General features: G+C 43.8%; 1 protein-coding gene across 5 annotated transcripts in view; it reads right to left on the bottom strand.

Moving 5' to 3' along the window:
- Positions 1-19,192, bottom strand: part of GRIN2B (glutamate ionotropic receptor NMDA type subunit 2B) — a 207,943-nt gene that overhangs the window by 114,643 nt on the left and 74,108 nt on the right. For 4 of the 5 annotated variants that reach the window (XM_066319846.1, XM_066319845.1, XM_066319849.1 and 1 more), the window contains exon 4: positions 5,921-6,519. In XM_066319846.1, the coding sequence (XP_066175943.1) occupies positions 5,921-6,519 (599 nt within the window). Of the gene's footprint in view, positions 1-5,916; positions 6,520-19,192 lie in introns of those variants that run through there. The other variant, XM_066319850.1, reaches the window with a different exon arrangement.

Genomic DNA, 19,192 nt, shown 5'->3' with positions numbered 1-19,192 from the left:
AACCCACAGAAAGTGAGATGACATACAACAAGGGATGCAGGGAGGCAGAGAGACCCTGACAGAGGCAGGAGGCACGGGCCAGCCCCAGCCTCCAGCTGCTGCTGGAACAGTGACAGGAACAAGCAGATTTCAGCAGCAGAGATGTCTAATGTGTCAGCAGCGCTCACGCCACGTGCTGCCACTCTGCACTGGCCTGATGGCAGAGGGACACACCAACCAGAGGGAACATAACGAGCTGCTAACTAGACATGGACCCAAAGGCTCCAAAAGGTCAGAAGTTACGTATGCTCCCTCACCCTCCGAGTTTCCGAAAAGGGCAATTTCTGCATCCTTGGGAACATGCCACTTATACCTTCTCTCGCCACCTCCCCAGCATTAAGAAGCAAGTCCCCGCACTGTGCCTCCCACAGCTGGAGCACCACAGGATTCAAGGGCTGGAGCAGGGCTCTCCAGCCAGCTGCCAAGTAGGTGGATGTAGCCCTGCCGAACTGAGCGAGACAGGGTGTCTCTTAGTACGAGGGTAACTTGACAAACCTGTGAATGGGGAAGAGCAGTGGAAATGGTCCATTGTCCATTCCTGCCCTCGACTCCCCTACTGCACTGTGTGAAGGTGTGTGACCCGCTCAACTAGGAGACAACATAGCAATACCTGCAAATGGCACAGGATGACCCCTGTGTCTGGCGTGGATGGCACTGGCTGCCATTATTAGAGAGAAGAGGGCAGGAGGGTGGGTTAAAAGAGACCAGAGAAACAAGAAAAGGTGTTGCCTGGGCACTGTCCTTGGCACTGACCTGGGGAAAACAAGGTATGGTGATGCTCACAGGTATCAGGGGGACACAATCCCATAAAGGGGCACTGCACTTTTTTAGGGATATGTACAGCCCATAGAGTCTTGAGTTTCCAGGGAAGCAATTTGTTTTACAATCCAATTGCAAGAACTTTCTCTGCTCACTGACTCACTGTTCAGGTATCTAAGCTCCAGCAGTTCCTAGTTTCTATTAGGGAAATGCAGTCATGTGAGAGCAGAGGTTGCCCTGGTTGTTCCAGGGAAAACAGTTTCCAAACACTCATTAAAGGTTCTTCTGCATTTCTTATCTTTTTAGCAAGGTAAAACTACATATGAATGTTACTTCCCCCAGAGTGGAAGTGTCATGTCCAAACAATGCACTGAGCAAGCTTGCCAGCTGTTTTCCTATTTGAAGAATCTAAGGTACAGAACTGAACCTAACTTTCCTTCCTTCTAAAAGTATTTCTTTGCAAAGGTGGCATAATTCCACATTTGTATTTTAACTCCAAAGCAAATGCTCCACTGCGCTTTTTATTAAAATGAAGTCTGCTGTGTGCAGCCTGGTGTTAAATGAGAGGCTATTAAAGCCAATGAGTAGAGAACTCATTAGAAACCCTAGAACAACAAACTAATAGTTATGGGCCAGCATTCACAAGCAGCCATGACAACAAGGAGAATGAACCCAGGTCTCATTGAAGGCTACAACAAAACCACAGCTTATGTAGCCCAAAGACTGTGAATATCCATACAAAACAGCTGAGCTTCCATTCCTCAGATATGTGTCAGAAATTATATTCTTTTCTCATGACTCATCTCTGAATTCCACTCCTAAGAATACTTCTGTCATTTAGTTATTTCTTCCCATTTCTAAAATGTAATGAGAAGCACCAATCCAGAGCTCAAGGAAATCTGTCCCATCAATTAAAATAACGAGATAAGCAGAAGGCTGCCTATAAACACATCCACCTCTGCCCACTCACTCCTCAGTAGCCATGGTGAAGGCAAAAAAGATGAGCTTTGCAGGATGCCTAGAAGCCTAGCAACTCTCCTAGGAAGAACCAAGAGGTAAGAACTCCTCATCTTAGCATTTCCTTCCCAACCTTTGAGATCTGCTCATCCAGTAGAAAAGAGCAGAGCACACAGTGCTTTTGCCGGGTGCCCAGAAGACCAGATATTGAGATTACTATAAACTTGGTAGACTGAAATATTCAGATCAGATTTTTTTTTCTGGGACAATGAAAGAATAAATGAATAGGTAATTATTACAAACAGAACAAAGGATTAAAGATTGTAATTGAACTGGGAAACAGCATTTGGATATTTGGACTCCAAATTACCACCTAAACCTATTATCAGCATAAATTGAGATAAATTCCTCACTAGAGGAAAAATAATTCAAAAAGATAACTAACGAACCTTGTAGAACAAAACTCTCTCAAAGTATCATTTTACTACTCTTTAGTGGAGTTATCTCATCAGCAGGTTCACTCATTGAACAAAATCCAAAATGTTCAGTGGTCATGATCGTACTTCTGCAGTTCCACTCTAACACAAAAGAGAACCAGTTCCAAAACAGACAGAAATAGTTGCTATGAGACCATTAGTGATACAAGACGATGCAGACCAAACACCTACATTGTGAAGAAATGGCATTTAGATAACAGTCTGTCTTGTTTCTTTTTGTGCTTGCAGCCATACTTCAAATAAAACTTTGTTTGCACAAGTTCTTGCAAAAATGAACAAGTGATATAAAAAGAAGGAAAGATATGGAGAATCTGAACAACATTCAGTTCATTTTCTCCTTACTGCATTATATACCCAGATCAACCACTGACACCATGTTGAGCAAGACCATTCGATTTTAGCTGCATTCAGAGCAACTGCTCTTTTAGAAAGACAAGGAAAAAAGTAAGAAGTGGTCAGAGTTCAAAGGAAGAGCTTGGAAAATTACTAATTCACAGTCAGTGTATACTGTACCCCAGCTGAACTAAAATACACATATTTTTTTTTTTAGTTGGAAGTGTCACTCTCCATAGAATGAAATGGGAAATTACTTTATTTCATTGCCTCCCCAGCTATGGATTTGAAGTAAATCAGACCACTTTGGATTAGTTTCAAGAATTTCTGAAACAGTAGCTACATACTGATGCTTTATCTGAGGTCACATACACATACACTTTGTCTCCCCAGACATCAAGCCCACGTACATGCATTTCTCTACTCTGTGTAGGCATGTGGAGGGGGAACTGTAAGTTGCAGATGGCTGAATATAGTATTGCTGGGTCCAGAGCAAGGCTAAAATTGGCTTTCCAGAACCTGCTGTCCAGTCCAAAATGAGCCAAACCATGTTCCAGACATGCAGGTATTGCTGCTACCTGGTGTGCACAGTGCACAAGTGCTGTGGGATCCTAATAGGTGGAAGGGGTTAGGAAAAGTATGAAGTAGCCAGGTCTGCAGAATCTGTGTTATCACAGGCAGACAAAGCATATCATGAGAGGTTTAAAGCTTAGCACACAGTAAATTCCAGCAAATTCAATGGAACTGGAAGGTATGAACACAGCTTGCAGCTATTAATCTCTGTGCATTTTGGCTCAGTGAGGTGAACTCGCATCTTCACGATTGCCTCCTTCCACATCTTGTGCTTCTCCTCCACCTCTCCTCCTCCACAACTTCAGGTGTGAGGCTGAGCTTGCAGCCGTCCAATTTTTATTGAACCCTTGGATTTGTAAAAGCACTGGCTTATTTCAGACACTACTAGCTTTTAAACTTCAAAAGGTGCCTGAAAGTAATTTGACTTAAATAAGACACTAAGCACCCAACCCACTGAAGTTCACCATCACTTGGAAATATAGAGAAGGTGGAAACATGGGCAGATGAGGGGGAAAGAAGACAAGGTCAGAGACCCCTTACAGGCCCACACCATGTGAGACAAAGCAAATACATGCACTGTGATCACAAGTAACTACAAAAGTATAATTATTTCTGAGTTAGCTCGGGTGCCTGCAGCAATCTACACAGTGGCAGAACAGAGCTTTGCACAGGCTGATTTGACTGTGCTTCTCAGTGAGACTGATGTCAATACCCAAACTGAGCTGGGTGTACCTACACGTATTGGCACTCATTCCTGTGAATGCTGCACCCAAAGCAGACAAGGGAGAAGAAACAGCATGATCTGGGCCATGAAGGTGAAAAGAAAGCTAGGATCTTCAAAAGTGACAAGAACTGCTTTCATGTGGGGTGCCCAGCCTTCAGGGCATATCTACGCAGCACAACAGTGCTGTCACATCTACACTCCAGAGTCTCGGAGCTGGGGACTTCTAAACAATGCAAAAATGTGCTTTGCAGAGAGATTATGTTAGGTCCTTGAAGCAGCATAGCTGCTTGGGTGTGATGTTATGCATAGGCTAACAGAGTGTTAACAGAACTCATTAGCAGAAGGTCTCTGCAGAACACTGCATCACATAGCAGGGAACGTTTTGTTTTCTAGATAACTGCTGAAAAGACACAATAGACCTCCCCCCAAAATCCCTCTTCATTTGGAAAGGTAGAACAAAAGCCTGCCTTGATGTTACTTCTCATTACCTTGTATACACTAAATATATTTTCCCTGCTTAATCATTTCAGTGATGACTCAAAAGAGCAGCAGAAAAAACCCTTACTCCTAAGCCTAGCTGGGAAGGAAAGAGATAAAAGCTTTGAGCACCTTTGGTAGTTTCAAGGCCTGCATAGAGAGAGGAAAAAAAAAAAAAAAAAAAAAAGCATGGAGAGCAGGAAGTAAAAGCAATAAGACCTGCTAATATGCCAATGGATCATAGAGACAAAGAACAAATAGCAATATGGGTAATATATTGGGCCAAAGAATAAAGTTCTCTTACAGTCACCAACGTTGAGGCAAAGCAAAAATCTGCTTCCTTGTGCCTTAGTCCCTCTATCTGCCTAGTGAAGCTGACAGCGAGGGGTCACAGCATGCATACCAATTCATCACATTTGCACTGCTCAGTGACTCAATATGACAAATGAACAAAGACACTGAGCTCTGTGTGGCCTGATGGCTACTGCCTGGATTCTCCTTTTCTCACTAGAAAGGATCTAACATGTCCAAGGATTTTATATGTAAAACATTGGACAGTGACAGCTGAGCAGGTCAGGGGGCATCTGGATTCCATGTCTAATTATCTGGGTTGCTTTGCTACATGCTATAACTCCATCTGGGACAAAAAGAAACATTTAGTAATCAGAGTGCTGTTCTAGAGGCTATTCCACCACAAGCTTCCTCTATGCCTTAGGAATGCCTTAGGAAAAACTGAAAAAAAAAGGAGATGTTTATTCAAACAGGTTTTCCCTATGTTTAAACACCCTTTTCAATTTGGAAAAACTTGCTGTTCTAATTGAGGCTACTAGGCTTTCTGTAAAAGGTACACAAGAAAACACCCAAAACACCCAGCAGACAACAGCCAGTGAAGTGCCAAAGAGCAGGGGGACATACAAGCCCCCCTCTGAGGTAAACCTGATTCTTAAGACATCCAAGGTCTTTAAAGACTTTGAGTATGAAGCAGGATCTGAGCAGAGTTGATGGCTCTAAACTCTTTTTGCAGCTCTAGTTCTCCACATCTCCTCATGCTTCCTTCAATCCTGTAATTCAGAGCTAATGAATGGCAGGACACTTGGTGTTCAGACAACAGTTGCCATGAAACTATTCCAGGTAGGTTACACAACCATCACCTATCAGGGACACCTGCTCACATAGTGCTAGTGCCTGGAACAGAAGCTGGTGCCTTCTAGACTTCAACACAAACATTCGCATTGCTTGCAGCAAGAACCCACCTGAGAGCTGCAGACCCAGTCATCCAAAGACACCCCAAGAAGTTCAGTACTGTTATGAAAACAAAAAAATTGTGCATTGAGGGGCACACTTGAATTGTTGCACTATGCCTTCGTTGTTCCTTTTCCTCGTGCTGACTTGCCCTCTGTGCTGTATGAAGGCTTTCTAATAAGGGGGTGACAACACTGGAACTCATGGTGCACAGCAACATGGATCCCACTATCAGCTCACCTCCCCTTGCCCAGCTTCTGACCAACACCATCTGCTGCCCCAAAGAACCTTGTACAGCTGGCCTAGCTCTTTCCCTTACCTGTTGAGCATGTTGGACTGGTAAATCCTTTTCTCCTGGGTGTTGTAACAGCTGCTCTTGGGCTCAGGGATGAAGCTGTGTTCAGACAGCATATCAGAAGCAGCCGTGGTGATTATGGCTATTCCATCCCTTACTCTGGCAGGAAGACCATAGTCCCATTCATCATATGAGACAGAGATGAGCCCGGTGGGGAACTCAGATGGCACTGTGTCTGTATCCCCTGCCACCAGGCTGGGCACGATCCACGTGTAACCATAGCCTGTCAGACCCACTGAGTTGGCCACCTCAAAAATGTAGGTGGCCTCTTCCTTTGTGCAGTAGAGGAGGATAACAGGGCTTTGGAGCTTCTTGAGCTGGTTCTGGATTTTTGAGTCCCCATCATCCAGGGACATGTCCAACAGAAGGACCTCCTCCAGTTCCCAACCCACAAAGCTGTGTTCAATGGTACTGCGGATCTTGTTCACAAAGTCCTGGTAACCAGGGAAGTAAGTAGTGACAATGGAGAAGATGTACCAGTCATATTCTTCCATGATGTTGAGCATGACAGAAGCTTGCTGTTCTATTGATGGGCCAAACTGGAAGAACATAGATGACTCATCCTAGAATAGGAAGTCGAAGAGAAGAAGAGAGAAAAAAAGAAAACAAGAATAGGTCAAAGGAAATAAACAGCATTCCCAGTCAATCCATTGAGCATAAAGGGGTAGGCACACAGTCAGAATCTTACTTCATATCTTGGCCAGAGCTTAAAGATTTTTAACTTTTTAAAATTTAACTGAGGCAAGTGAGAAGGAAGTAAATTTTTTTTATGACCAGCTGTCCTTACTTGACTTTTAAAGGCAGGTTGCCAAAATTACTTAAAGGTTTCAGCTGTTAGGGCTGATTCTAATAGACAGAGAATAAGCGGTGTACAAGCGAGGACAGAAAAACAGAGTACGTACAAAATATTTCCATGAAATTAAGAGTTTTAATCACAGGATTCTCATAACTTTGTATGTAGCATAAACAAATGCACAGCAGTTTTGATACTGATTTTTGGGACAGTCACTCTGGTTTGAGTATCCAGACCAAAGTACAAATAGAGTAGGCAAAATCATTGGATACAAATAGCTCTGACAATCTCTCCTGCTAGCTCCTCTCAAAGTAAGCAGCAGCAGCACAAAGTTCTGTACAGTTCTTCTCAGTCTTCTCAGTCTCAGAACAAGACAAAAAAAAAAAAAAAAACAGAGATTTCTAACCCACAATGAGGTTTGTTGACATGTCAGTCAGTTTGGTATTTCTCTTGGTATTGTTCTCATATCCTTCTACCATATACTAAGTTCATCTTTGCAAAAATCAGATGAACTTTCTATGGTAGAATGATATGAGAGCAATACCACTTTACAACCTCAAAGACTCCAAGGGAGTTTTATACAGCTCTCAGCTCTCCAGTGGCATAGGGGAAATCTTTTTCTTGTCCTGGGATTTCACCAGACACCAGGCTTTCAATTTATGATAGAACCAGAAAAACACAAATTCCTGCTTTTGCCCAATTCATGAAGGAAAGGAGTGGAGAAAAGTATTTACCAATATGGCCTCTTGTATTTATCTTGTATCTTTTAAAATCAATTGCAAACTCCTGCTGACTTCTGTAGAGTAGGATCAGACCATTAAAAAACCACAAATTTAAAAATAAAAAAAAAAGGAAACTCACCAAAAAAACAGAATTAAATTATATCTCTCTGTGTAGAGATTCCCATTATAACAAGAAAGTTCTCCAAATCCAAACACCACTTTAAGAAATGAGAACAGTCTCACCTTCTTTTAATAAGCCTGAAAAACTGGACCAGAGATACAAAAATATGTACTCAGGAGTTTGAGACCTAGGAAAACTCATTGTGCCTCAAGACATTACATCAAAATAGTCACATTTAGAACAGCTCTCTACCAAATTAAGTCTCCTACAGCCTGGCAGGTAAAGCTGTTTTTCAGCAGGGATGCAGTTAATCAATCATCCATTCATCCTTTAGTCATGACTTTGATTACCTATAGCCATTTCCTATATTGACAAAAGATGCTATAGCTCAGCAACTCTAGAAAAAAAAAAAAATAAAGGCCTGATCCCGTACCCGGCCTTAAGCTGCTTGTTTCTCTTTCCTGAGCTTCCTATGGGTCACATCCTATACAGAAGAGTGCTTGTTCCCAGATCCCCATGCCTCTCTTATGAGGTTTGGTGATTAAATTCTGTTCAATTCTTCCATACAGCTCACCACCCACTAGTGAAAGCACTGTTAGGGTTGCTCTTTGCTTAGTGGAAAAATAAATGTATGTAAAAAGAAAAGGGAAAAGATGATAGCAACAAACTGAAGGCAGTTTTAAACAAAACCAAACCAAACAAAAAAAAACTCCCAAAGAAACAGGAGCAGCTCAATACATGGAAAACATATCATATTTTTTATTGCTGGAATTCACCCCTTCTCTCTGAACTGTGCTCAGAAAAAGAACCTATTCTTTTAATAAAAAGATACTTTATGTCTTTGAAGCTTATGCAGAAAATCAGAAAAGACAGAGGAAAAATCATACTATTGTCACAGCATCTGCCAGAATTTGAAAAAATCCTGAACAAGCATCTCCAACACCCTTCATTGCACAGTGCCTTTGAAAGTCACTTGTAGCAAACCGAATGCTGGAGTGTGAAAACCTAGCCTTACTGCAATATGAAAAGGCAAGACAGCTACACCAATGACTAGTATTTATTTTTATATTAAGTTCAACAAGAGCCTTTCCACACTTATGCATAAGAGCCTCTGAACTGACCGCAATTTTTCACCATTTCTAGCGGAGAGTCCAAGATCTGAAGGGTCTGGTTATTGAATTACAGGAACATTTGACACACAGTGTCTGGAAATCTTGTCTGGTTGCTTTCTCAGTGACAAATAGGGAACACTGGATGGTAAATCCACTACTATTTCAAGGCTACATACACACACTCTCAGGAGTTAGCAGGCATGATAGCAAGGTGCAGGAGGCAATGCCCTCCCAGTGATTTAAACAGGGTCAAGCTAAAATGCCTGCTGACAGTTCATTCCACATGAGTGCATCACCTAACTCTCAAAAGGAATTCAGCCCCAAAAGACTCGGGAGAAAATTCAGAGCTCCTCACTAACAAGCATGTATCAGAACACCAAAAATCAATACACCAAATAGATAGCTTTATCACAACCCAAGAAAACAATTCCACTGCACTGAGAAATGGAAGCACCCCACATTAAATCAAAAGACACAGGCCACTTGGCTGTGCATGCAATGATTGCTCTTGGGCAACTGTTGGCATTTCTATCACAGAAGCAGCAAGAAGAGGCAACCTATACTCCAGATGAGAGCATTAAGGAGGCACAAGCCAGTCCAGATTTTGGGTTGCCAAGATGTCTCTTGGCAGTTAATCACCCCAACAGCTGGGCTAGCCAAATGTTTTCCATTCTCTAACCAACTCAGCACTCAGAGAGGGTTGAAGAAGGAAAGACAGACAATAGTAGAGAAGAAGCGCCCCTCTCATAATAAATCAGGAGAATTGCTGATAGATTTGGATAGAAATCTCAGCCATTGCCTTTTTAGGGTGACAAAAAGCAAACTAAGAAAAATGTCCAAAAGCCACAATTTTCTTCCCAATCTTGTTTTTGGGCATGCCTGATGAAAAGTCAAGGAAAAAGAGAAAGAGCTGAACTGATGAACAGTGAGACTATCAGAGTATGAATTTGACTCACTGTAGTATTACAATGAAAGTTTTTAAATTAGGAGATAGATCTAAGGTGGTTTTACCATTTTTACACACATATAACCTACAGAATCATTATTGCTTTATTACAGTCTAAAACCAAAAAGGAGTATTTTACCCTTCCAGACATTACAGATTTTTAAAAACATTTTAAGTTCCTATTTTTCTCCTGAAAAAATTTTTGCACTTTCCACTGACATTTTTTACCTTGAAACAGGCAAAACACGGTTCAGCATTGCCACTGGGAGACACATTTAGGTTTCGGATAGGGATAGGTTGAGTTTTAATCAGAAGGCCCTTACATTGCACATCATCCAGGTGAAATACAAGCCCCTTGGTATAGGAAAAAGCTTGTCTTTCTCCTACAGCCCTTTTACCTGCAAGCTCAGGCTTTCCATCGCTACCTGCTGCAAGAAACAGCAAGATGCTGCAGGATGTCCCTCACACAGTCTGAAATAGCAGAGGCTCCATTACAGGATCCAGAGATCCCAGTACTCCCGCACTGTCACCCTACAAGGTCAGGGATCTGTAGTTTGCAGAGCTGAGATGGAGGTGGAGCTGATCAATTGACACAGCACCACTCCCCAGCTGACAGATGGCTTCCCACAGAAAATCTGCTCCAAGTTTACCAATGCTGGGACAAGTATTGCCTCCTCCTCCTGCACGTTTAACCCTTCAGATAAGAAGGCTGGATTGCACAGAGTGAAGGTACAAACACACTCACCATGAAGCCTCCTCTTGGAGACTGGTGACTAGTGATTTCCTATGTGGATGGAAGAGGGTTTGCAGAGGTAGGACAAGGTTTAGAGAAGACCAAGGACTATCATCAATGCTTCTAAGTTCTTCAGACTTGCAGACAGGCCAGGTCTGACCTACTGAAGATGTAAGTCCTTGGTAAGGCTGCAGGTAACCCTCCCAAGAGCCCTCCTCCAGCTATACCATTTGAAACCAATCACTGCCATTTAACGAGCCATTTACCTCAGATGTGGCAGGAGACGTCTCCAGGGAGTTTTTCTCACAAGTTCCTTCTGGGCACTCTAGATTCCCCAGACAAGCAAATACAATTACTGCCTTACAAACAGCATTTTACAATCTGGAGCAAAACTGCTTCTCGGCATGGGGCAGACTGGGGAGCATCCACAAAGCAGGGGATCCCAAAAAAAAGTTGCAGTGGTCTGCTCACACTGAAGAACTGGCCAGCCTTCCACTGAGCCATGGTACTGACTGCTGACTTGGCGAGAGGAGATCAGCATGCTGTGTTTCCTCTGTGCAGGCATCCTGGCCTGGATCAGGCATGGTGTGGCCAGCAGGAGCAGGGAGGTCATTCTGCCCCTGCACTGGGCACTGGTGAGGCCACACCTCGAGGGCTGTGTCCAGTTCTGGCCCCTCAGTCCAGGAAGGACATTGAGATGATTGAACATGTCCAGAGGAGAGCAAGAAAACTGGTGAAGGGCTTGGAACACAAGCCATATGAGGAACGACTGAGGGAGCTGGGGTTGTTCAGCCTGGAGAAAAGGAGACTCAGAGGTGACCTTATCACTCTCTACAACTCCCTGAAGGGTGGCTGTAGACAGCTGGGGGTTGGTCTCTTTCTCCAGGCAACAACTCACAGAACGAGAGGACAGTCTTAAGCTGTACCAAGGGAAATACAGGTTAGATATTAGGAAAAAGTTTTTCATGGAAAGAGTGCTAAAGGACTGGAATGGTCTGCCTGGGGAGGTGGTGGAGTCACCATCCCTGGATGTGTTTAAAAAAAGACTGGATGTGGCACTCAGTACCATTGTTTAACTGAGGTATTAGGGCTGGCTTGAACTCTATGATCTTGAAGGTCTCTTCTAAACTAGTGATTCTGTGACTCTACCTATATGTAATCTGGTTCTGCTCCATGTTCTGGTGGCTGGTCCATGAACACATTTTTGCTAGGGGTGGCAAGCTCCTTTATCTTCAGTCAAAGCGCCAGACCCCACAAGGGCAAGGTGTGTCAAGTTATGCACAAGGAATTTGAATAAGGAGCAAGTCCAGAGCACTTGTTTGCTTCCAGGATTTTGAGAAATATACCATGTCATTGCAAAATGCCCTACTCTGCTGTCTCCACATAGGTGCAAGACAAATACAATTTGTGCTGCTAGGCTAGTAGCCCCTTTTTATTAGGCTTCTGGGAACATCTGTATATTTAACCCCATTTGCTGCTTCATTAGGCTTTCTGCACAGCCATAATTTAACAACTGGGGTCCACTCTTCCTTTCCAGTTTGCAGAGGGGATCCTATCAGGTCCTAATGACTCACACCAGGATCACTTTCCAGAGCCCTCTTCTCACATTCCTGATTTAGAAGAAAAGCTGCTCATGTGTCTTTAGTACAGTCTTGATTTGCAAAATTACTCTACGACCAACAGCCAAATCATACAGGGCTGCCCCTTGTTTAGATTTCAGTCCTGTCTACCACACAGGTTTGGTGGACAGGAGGGCAAAAAGGAGTGAGCAAGCTCCAAACACCTTCTGGGAAAACACAGGCTTTCATTTCCCTACCTACATATTTCTTCTCTTCAAAACTGAGACACCACTGTGTACCTATTTGTCACAGTCTTGGTGGGATCCTTGATTCACTGGGAGTTTTACTGGTCATGATAGAAAATGCCACAACAGTTAAATGTCTTATAATTAAGTTTCCTATATATCTGAGTCCCGTTTGTTATAACATATCTGACAGGAAATCAGGACCTTTGTTGCTTAAATGTTCATTTACTTCTGTTTATCTTACCACAAATCCATTACTGCCTCAGGCTAGCCTACAGTCAGATCCTTGGTCTGTCTTTTTCTCTCCAAATTTAATTTTTTTATTTAGTTTTCAACAACTCAATACAATAAAACTCTGGCTTTTATATTACGTGCTGTATCATGCCGTGTGGGTCCTTTCTTGAATGCTCGCAGTAGGGACTGTGAGAACATGGTGACATTACAGACTTAATATTATGTTCTACTGGTGGAACTGGCATCTAAAACAGAATCTCTGCATCTCACACACATACACACACTCACACTTCCACAAATACCTTTACATCAAAACCTACTCAACATAAAGTTGGAGTACATTGGATTGTGTCATTTCCTAATGACTGCCGATTTCAAAACTTTCCTGTTTCACTGAAACAGGTTCCCTGCATTACTAATAATTTTGACTTGCATAGAAGATGACCTCCTGCAATCCTTTTCCCATGCTCTGGTTCACTGATGAGTGGATCATTCTTAGTGAAAATCCTCCAAGCTGCCCTGGGAGTGTGCTATCAGTAGGAAGTTCAAATTCCTCAGATGAACAAATGTGGTTTATATAGCCATATCATTTATCAGTTCCCTCCCTTGTTCTTGCAATAATTACTGAACACACTAGACTTATCTGACAGAAGGATACATAGCTAAGAGTTGATTGTTACAGAAATTGGTGGATGAGTGATAGCAAGAGACCCAGTTCAATGTCACCACTGATTGAAAGACAGAGACGATACATCATGGCAAATTAACTAGGACAATGGTTGTCACCTCTCTACGTATTCTCTGGAAGCCACAATCCGTGATGGCTACTAATTGCAATGAAGAGTCTGAAATGGTTAGCACAGTTCAATTGTTACCCTGGTAAATGATAGCAAATATACCAAATTCACACGTATAATGACATTACCTACACATATAAGTTTCATCATACACACAGATCCCAGTCATGGACTGGACATTAATCTCTCTGTAGCAGTGGAAACAGATCTGCTGCAGAGCCCTAACCCAGGGGCAACAGTCCAAGTGCTCCACCACCAAGGAGTTCCAGAGAGCTGCAACAAAAAGGCCTCCAATTAAAGATGACTCAAGGGCTGAAAAGAGCTAAGTGATTTCCACTTTCCACTTAATGGTCTGCAAAAATAATTTGTTCAAAAGACTTTGCAGCAGAGGAAACACAAGATAACCTAGATTCTGTAATCTTGGTATTGCTTCACTCTACACCACATGCAGGTAATAAAAAAAGATGAAAGAGTCAAACATACCAGGGCCATTGACTGATATATGCAATTCAGAGAAATTCAGTTTTTTGGCTAAAGAGAGTGTGAAAAAATTGTGAATTTTATAAACAATGACTGGTAAAAGCCGGCTAATGCATGATGGTGTGTTGTAACAGCTTCTTAGAGCATCATACATGGATGCCAGCATTTTTCCACAGAGGAGAAATGGCAGTTAGCGAGCTGCCAGGATAAACAGTTTTCCCACCGGGAATGTTACATTTCCATTTTCACCTCTGCAGGTGTGTATTTCCTTGTTTGATGAAAGTACATGGACGGATTAGACCACTGGCCACGCTGAGTAGATTCCACCCACTAGGTGATATTATACCATGCAGGCAATTCAGACAGCCTAGGACCAGTTTCCCTGTCCCAACTCAGAGAAGCCCACTAGGCTGGTTTAATATCTTGACATTGCCAGCCCAAAACAAAATGAAAGTCAGACTGCCCCATTACTCATCCATCTGATTACATCATGGTGTTTGCCTGGCTCTTCTTTTCTGACTGTCTTACCCTCCAGACTAAGGACTGAATTTGACTGTAAGCTGAATGGGGTGTCATTGGTATAGCCTTATTAATCAATAGCAGCCATAAAACTATCCAGCACTTTTAAAAAGTCCAGTCACAGTATTTGGCAAGATGTCATTGAATAAATTTCTCTAATCAACTATCCTGGCTGAAATGCTATTTCTTTTTATCATTTCTAAATTAGCTGCTCTCCCATTTCATCAAGTATATATTTGGGTTCTTATTACGAGCAAACCTTCACATGAGCTGAACTTCCAAAAGTTCACAGAGTCAATTTAGATAAGTCCTGGAAGTTTGGCATCACATCCAGTGCCCCCTGAGCCTCTCAGGAGCTCACTATGGTCCAGCTGTGGACAGGTCAGAGCATATCTGTTAAGTGCCTCTATTACTCTTCTCTCATAAAGCAGTGATGCCCCCTTTCTCTCAAATTCTGCCTTGCTTATTTAATCATTAACCTTCTGCAGACTAAGCTGTTAGTGGTTTTCTCTGTCCTAAGAGATGGCACCTGCAGTCCTGATGATGCCAAGGTCTAGTCAGCCTTTATGTGCAGAGTGAAGTTGGCTGTGCCTATGCTCTAAGACGGACAGACCTACAGCTGAAGTAAGGCGGTCAGTTCAAAGTAATATTGTGCCAGGATCCAATCTTTTCTCACAGGCTGGTATTATTAACCAGTTTAGATAATTTTTAACACATTGCTATAACTTTCATACCCTTAGGGCATTGCCTTGTCTTAGAGTACAAATGAGTGAGCACCTGCACACAAAGTATCTATAGATGTGCTCTCTGCTTTCATTAAGGCAGGAGCAAAAAAAGGTTTTAGCCTCATCCATCCTGGACAGCAGTAAAGGGCCAATTCTGTTACTCGAAGGAAAAACAAAACACTCATTTTAAACAGGAGAGCTCTCTAGCAAGTGGACAAAACCAAGAGCTGAGGTCTGACTAGATTGCACAGACTCCAGATTTCCCATTACCTCATACCTGGCTGCCTCTTCTCTAAGAGAGTCATACTTTATATTCTGAATATATCTCAAAGGAAAAATAAATTTAGAAAAAGAGAGAGAGAGAGAGAGAGAGAGAGACAGAGGTGGAAACCGGTCCTGCCCCACCGCTCTGGTCCTAGTTGGGCTGCGAAGTCTCCTTGGCAACAGAGCACACAGCAACAGTTTTTCCTTGGCAACAGCCGCGAGCTCCCGCCCGTCAGCATCCCTCCGGGAGGCACCGCACCGCGCCCACCAGCGATTATAGCACGGCCCGGCCCGGCCCGGCCCAGCACGGCACGGCACGGCACGGCACGGCACGGCACGGCCCGGCACTGTACGGCACGGCACTGTATGGCACGGCACTGTATGGCACGGCACTGTATGGCACGGCACAGCCTGGCACGGCACGGCACGGCACGGCACGGCACGGCACGGCACTGTACAGCACGGCACGGCACTGTATGGCACGGCACGGCACGGCACGGCACGGCACGGCACGGCACTGTACAGCACGGCACGGCACGGCACAGCACAGCCCGGCACGGCACGGCACGGCACGGCACGGCACAGCACTGTACAGCATGGCACGGCACGGCACTGTACAGCACAGCACTGTACAGCACGGCACGGCACGGCACTGTACGGCACGGCCCTGTATGGCACGGCACGGCACGGCACGGCACGGCACGGCACGGCACTGTACAGCACGGGACGGCACGGCACTGTATGGCACGGCCCAGCACTGTACAGCACGGCCCTGTACGGCACAGCACGGCACTGTATGGCACGGCCCAGCACTGTACAGCACGGCACGGCACGGCACGGCTGTCGGCGTAGTAGCTACGAAGAGTAGGGCTGGACATCAAATCAGTGCGGGGCTCATCCCCCGAGAGCCTGCTGGAGATGGTCGGGAAGGGGAGAGGGACTGAGGCTCGGAAGGAAGGGAGCCCACCTCGCCTCCTCTGGAGCCTGGCAGTAAGCGTTCGGCCATGTCACACAGCGGTCTGAGACACTCAGCATCCACAATTCCCTCCACCGCACCCTCCAGGTCACATTCCAACATTATGGAAAGGAGGTGGCTGCTTGCTCAGAGTACAATTCCTTCTTGCTTTGAGTTCTCCCAAACCTGACTCACCTCAGCTAATTTAAATAAAACCTAGCTAATAAAACCTGTGTTTTACAGCAAGGGCTGGAACAGGAGGAATGTCAAATCATTGTTCTGTATACCAGGAAAGAGGGCAGCTCTGTGTGGTTTTATTTAAAGAGGGATTTTACCCCCTGCCTTATACTTTCAGAACAGGATGAAATAATCTGGGCATAAAATGAAGAAACAGTACCCTGATCCATTTTTTGTTTGGACATGCTGCTGGCAAGCAGCTGTGTCATTAGCACAGAATATGTATGTCTGCACCAGGCAACAGGAGGCACAGAAACCATGCGCTGGCCCTAAGGCATCTGTTCATCAGCACTGTGTGGAAGCTTCAGCTCATGTCCAGTAGAGCTGCCAAATCAGGAGAGCTAACTAGTTCAAATCCCAGCCTGCACCATCCTGGTGACCCTTATTCTGGTGTTAGATCTAGCTGGGGATGTTCCCAGTCTGAGGAGAAGATGGATTCAGAGGCCTCTGAATTAAGGCCTCTGCATTAAGTCCCTGCTTTGGAAAGCTACCCTATCACTGAAGTGTGTTGAGAGAGTCCCTGGCTGAAACAATGAGGGTTTCAATATGCTTGAAGACCAGATCCCCATTAGAGCTTGCTTTGGCCATAGTTACCTCTTGTGTTCCAGGATGAAGGAAAACTGCACTGACTTACTCTCTACCCAGCTCTCCTTCCTAACGAACCAGTGAGGAGTGACAGCTGTTGGGAAGTTGCTGTCATGTCTGTCTTGCTTATCAAATTGATTCACAAAGTTTTAAACAATTATTGATTCTCCTTATCCCCACTGGAAACTCTGAGACCAGTGGAGTTATTTACACAGGTACTAGACAGGAAAGAAGCTCCCTTCTCAAATCTTCTTGAGCTCCCATTATTAAGTCTCAAAAACTCAATAGGAGCTTTTCTACAGCTTTACAGATAAAAACACTCACAAATACATGGTCTCCTGCATGCACACAGGCCCATCCAAACATATGCAGCATCTTCTGCCAAATCCACAGCTGCCACATTTTTTTTTCCTATTATTTTTGTTTGGGATCATAGCTCTTCCATTCCTTTTCTTTGCCCTGATGATTAATAGCTGTTTTTCACAGCTCTTGTTGTTATGAGACTGAGACAAAAATTGTGGCAAAATCCCTGTTGATGGAACAGCCATTTCTGAACTCCAAGGAATTGGAAATTGTTCTTGGTAAAAGACCAGAGACCACTGGAGACTTGTAGAGCTAGAGCCTGAAATCTTCCCCAGTTCCTGAAGTATTAATATTCATAGTTGCAACAGTGATTGGTGGTGTAAGGACCATTCTATCCACTTCCATGATCTAAGCACATGAGCATTTATACTCCTCAGGATTTGATGAAGAGGATCTGGAAGTCGAAATTGGTCCCTCTGACTTTGCAATAAGGGTGACACAAGTTTCAGTTTTGTGTATTTTTTGCTTGGATGATGAAAGTCAAGAAGTCCATTTCCAGTAGGCTTAACTCTGTGCTGAAGCATACATAATTGAATTCGGGTTTTTTCTATACTTACCTGCACATTAATGTCTATCCATATATTCAATATGCCCTTGACATAACTTGAAAGCAGCAGCATAATAAATAAGATACTTTTTGTACTTGAATTCAAATTTTTCTCTCTATATTAGGCTTTGTACTTTTTTTAAACAAAACCCGAGGCTGAGACTGAACTGCCATATCTTTTTTCAAGATCACACACACACGAGACACTGAGATTTCTGTCGAGGATTGACACAGCACAGAATGGGAACGATAGAGCAGCAAAAGAATTTGCCTCTGCTGGTCATTAATAATAAGAGTAACAAAAGCATCTACGAGAACAAAAGCCAGAGTGAGATGTGTTCGGTATAGAAACAGCTCTTTGACTGACTCAAAGGCAAAGCTGATACATCTTGTTTTCCTGCATCTCCTGCCTATCTTCTTTCTTCACCACACACCCTGGCACGATGGAGGAGTGGGAAGTAGATGGAAGCATCAGCAGGGGCTACAGCAAGCAGGGGAGAAACAAGCTCTTCACAGGCCCTATCCAGGGCCTGTGACAAAAGAAGAACAAATTACCATATGAGGGGAGAAAACAAAAAGCCGTGTCCAGCACTGCACTTGCTGCGAGAGAAGAACCATAGGCTGTGGTGTTTTGTCTTTCCTTCCACTTTGCATCACTCCAAGTCATTTTCTGTCTTCCTGCACTCCTGGTTTCTCACTGCATGCAGGTGTGGGTGTGTTTCTACAGACACATGTCCAGGTGTACAAAGGCAATCACATGGTAGGCAAAGTGCCAGCTACACCCCAATGCAGGCTGGCAGCACCCAAAGTGGATTAGCATCTGACAATGAGCCCTGTGAAATCAGATGGTGGTGCAGCCCAGACTTACTGAAGTGCAGTGTCTGCATCACCACATACACATTCAGAGCTAATTAAGCCTCTGGTTAGTGTTTTCAGAGAGAAGCCAGGGTTTACACAGGCTGCTTCACTACACAGCCCTGGCCGCAGCCCAGAGGAAGACAGATGCCTTCAAACCATGGGTGAAAACACGCAAGACATAGTTTTAACAGATTTTATTCCTTCTGACAAAATGCAGTCCTTCAGGACTCACCTTCCATGGAGGCAAGTAGTCATGTAACTAATATGCTCCAAGAAGATCTGGGTTAAAAAAAACCAAAAATGAAACAAAATCAAAATTATATTTTCTTTAGGTAGGTCGTAAGAGGGACTATTTCTGGGAAGAGTTTAGCCACAGAAAGGTTTATTTCAGGGTGCATCTAAGCAATCCTGAAAGCTGATACAAAGACATCACTCTGGTCA

Source organism: Sylvia atricapilla, chromosome 5, assembly GCF_009819655.1.
Source record: "Sylvia atricapilla isolate bSylAtr1 chromosome 5, bSylAtr1.pri, whole genome shotgun sequence".
Taxonomy (NCBI): Eukaryota; Metazoa; Chordata; class Aves; order Passeriformes; family Sylviidae; genus Sylvia; species Sylvia atricapilla.
The sequence above is the reverse complement of the archived record's forward strand: the minus strand, read 5'-3'. Positions and strand labels throughout refer to the sequence as shown.